General features: G+C 50.3%; 1 protein-coding gene across 1 annotated transcript; it reads left to right on the top strand.

Moving 5' to 3' along the window:
• The first annotated feature begins 323 nt into the window (after positions 1–323).
• SLC32A1 (solute carrier family 32 (GABA vesicular transporter), member 1) lies at positions 324–2,072 on the top strand. The gene is made up of 2 exons (XM_009883592.1): positions 324–386; positions 453–2,072. The coding sequence occupies exons 1-2, from the start codon at positions 324–326 to the stop codon at positions 1,638–1,640; spliced, it is 1,251 nt and encodes a 416-aa protein (XP_009881894.1). The 3' UTR covers positions 1,641–2,072.
• The last annotated feature ends 780 nt before the right edge of the window (positions 2,073–2,852 follow it).

Here is a 2,852-nt window from a genome sequence, read left to right as displayed (position 1 = left end):
GGGCGAGGGGAGACCCCGGGGTGGCTGCGCTGGGATGGGCCCTGGCCAGGCCATCCAGGGGTCCCTGGTTGTTGAGGGTCTTGGTGCACTGAGAGGGGCTGGGGACAGAGAGGGCAGAGATTGGGGCAAAGCCCCAGCGCCGAAACTGTCTCGCTTGTTCTGGGTGCTCCGGGGTGAGATTATGCGGGTGTGCGTGAGTGTGCGGGTGTGATTGCGCGGGTGTGATCGGGGGGTGCTACGTCAGAGAGAAAAGGGGGGGGAGTGTAATCGTGTGTGGCCGTGATTGCGTGGCGTGACTGTGTGACCGTGATTGCGTGGGTGTGATGGTGTGCCAGCGAGACAGCGAGCGTGCATGTGACTGCGACTGTGCGACTGCGTGTGCCCGGGTACGGGCGCCTGCCTGGTCCCCTTGGTGAGACGAGCAACACGGTTTCCATTTTGTCTCTTTCTAGGGGATGTTTGTTCTGGGCCTGCCCTATGCCATCCTTCATGGTGGATACCTAGGACTCTTTTTAATAATTTTTGCTGCAGTGGTTTGCTGCTACACTGGGAAAATCCTTATTGCCTGTCTTTATGAAGAGAATGAGGATGGGGAGATAGTCAGGGTGAGAGACTCCTACGTGGACATAGCGAACGCGTGCTGCGCGCCTCGCTTCCCCACCCTCGGAGGCAGAATTGTGAACGTGGCTCAGATCATTGAACTGGTCATGACCTGCATTCTCTATGTGGTGGTCAGTGGGAACCTGATGTACAACAGCTTCCCCAACTTGCCCGTCTCCCAGAAGTCATGGTCCATCATTGCCACGGCAGTGCTCCTGCCTTGTGCGTTCTTGAAGAACCTCAAGGCTGTCTCCAAGTTCAGCTTGCTCTGCACGTTAGCCCATTTTGTGATCAACATCTTGGTGATTGCCTACTGCCTCTCCAGGGCACGCGACTGGGCCTGGGACAAAGTCAAGTTTTACATTGATGTGAAGAAGTTTCCCATCTCCATTGGCATCATTGTCTTCAGCTACACCTCTCAGATCTTTCTGCCTTCCTTGGAGGGGAACATGCAGAACCCCAAGGAGTTTCATTGCATGATGAACTGGACTCACATAGCAGCTTGCATCCTTAAGGGACTCTTTGCCTTGGTCGCCTACCTGACCTGGGCTGATGAGACCAAGGAAGTCATTACAGACAACTTGCCATCCACCATTAGGGCAGTAGTCAACATTTTCTTGGTGGCCAAAGCCTTGCTCTCGTACCCCTTGCCGTTCTTTGCGGCTGTGGAAGTCCTGGAGCGGTCCCTTTTCCAAGATGGAAATAGGGCGTTCTTCCCCAACTGCTATGGGGGTGATGGGCGGCTCAAATCCTGGGGACTCACCCTCAGGTGTGCCCTGGTAGTTTTCACCCTGCTCATGGCTATCTATGTCCCGCATTTTGCCCTCTTGATGGGTCTTACTGGGAGCCTCACAGGTGCAGGGCTCTGTTTCCTGCTACCCAGTCTTTTCCACCTCAAACTCTTGTGGAGGAAGCTCTTGTGGCACCACGTCTTCTTTGATGTTGCCATTTTTGTTATAGGTGGTATCTGCAGTGTCTCTGGATTCATCCACTCTTTGGAAGGCCTCATAGAGGCCTTCAGAACCAACGCTGAAGACTAAGGAGGGGCCAGAGCCGGTTGCAGTAGGAGAATCGCATCGAACATCCGCATAGCCAAATAATTCTGCATCCCTTTAATGGAAAGAGTCATTATTTTCGTTACGTGCATCCAACAAATTCTATGTCATAGAATCTGCAAATTAAAGGAAATAAGAAGAGATGAAAAGTGTTCGCCCTGCCGTCTTTTTAAATAAGCTAAGAGTTAAATATATTTTTTTGTTATTTAGAATTTTTTGAAGGAAATTATCCAGTGCCCCACCCTTATCTCCTCACTTGTTGCCTGAAGCTTGGCCCCCCGCGAATGACCTGTTGGGAAACAGTCATAGTTTTCAATATTCCTTACAGATATGCAATTCAGTGTTTCAGGAGCTGAAACACAGGTGCCGATCCGATGGGATTGGGTTACTGCGCTCACAGATGGGAAGCAAACCGGCTGTGGGTGCCAGGAGCAGGGACCTTCGTTTTACACTGTGTGAGGTGGATGTAGATGAGACCCAGATTGTACGACCAGCCCAACAAGTCCAAGCAGCGGCTGATGACCAGCGATGCCAGTTACCTGCAATGTTTACACCGTAGTCACATAGATGTCAGGACTGCTTAATTCTTCCATCCAAATTCACACCGAGGAATGGCACTTCCCATCGATTACAATGTTTTGCCTCTGGTTGAAATTGTAGACCTGGAGTCCGCTTCTCGGTGACTTTTGTTTTGTTTTAACAATTGTTACTTCTAAACTATGAAAAGTTAAAAAGAAAAAAAAATTAATATATTGTTGGATTTGACGTCGTTCAGGATACAGGAAGAAAAATACGACACAATTCATTCTGTGCAATCTACCAGATCCGTGGAGCTGTTTCCAATGTACGTGTGGTGTCATTGTGGTAAATAAGATGAAAAATGTATATCAGAAAAAAAAAAAAATCTATCTTTAACATATAATGTGGTACATAAATATATCGAACAATAAAGAGAAAACATAGTGGACGAGGCTGGCCTGGTTCGTGGGGGGGCTGGGAGGAGTTGGGCAGGGGCAGAGGGATGTTCTTGTGAAAGGAAGGAGGGGGAACCCCTTATAACCAAACAAATGCAGTGGAGGGGATGGAAAATAAACGAAATCATGGGCTGGGGGCACCCCCTGGCTTGAACCAAATTCACTCCGCCTTACCCACGGGTGCGGAGCGTGGGGCTGATCCCCGCCGCGGGGGCGGCCGCCC

Source organism: Charadrius vociferus, unplaced genomic scaffold (assembly GCF_000708025.1).
Source record: "Charadrius vociferus isolate BGI_N301 unplaced genomic scaffold, ASM70802v2 scaffold320, whole genome shotgun sequence".
NCBI classification, from domain to species: domain Eukaryota; kingdom Metazoa; phylum Chordata; class Aves; order Charadriiformes; family Charadriidae; genus Charadrius; species Charadrius vociferus.
Note: the sequence above shows the minus strand (reverse complement) of the source record. Positions and strands in the feature narration are given on the sequence as shown.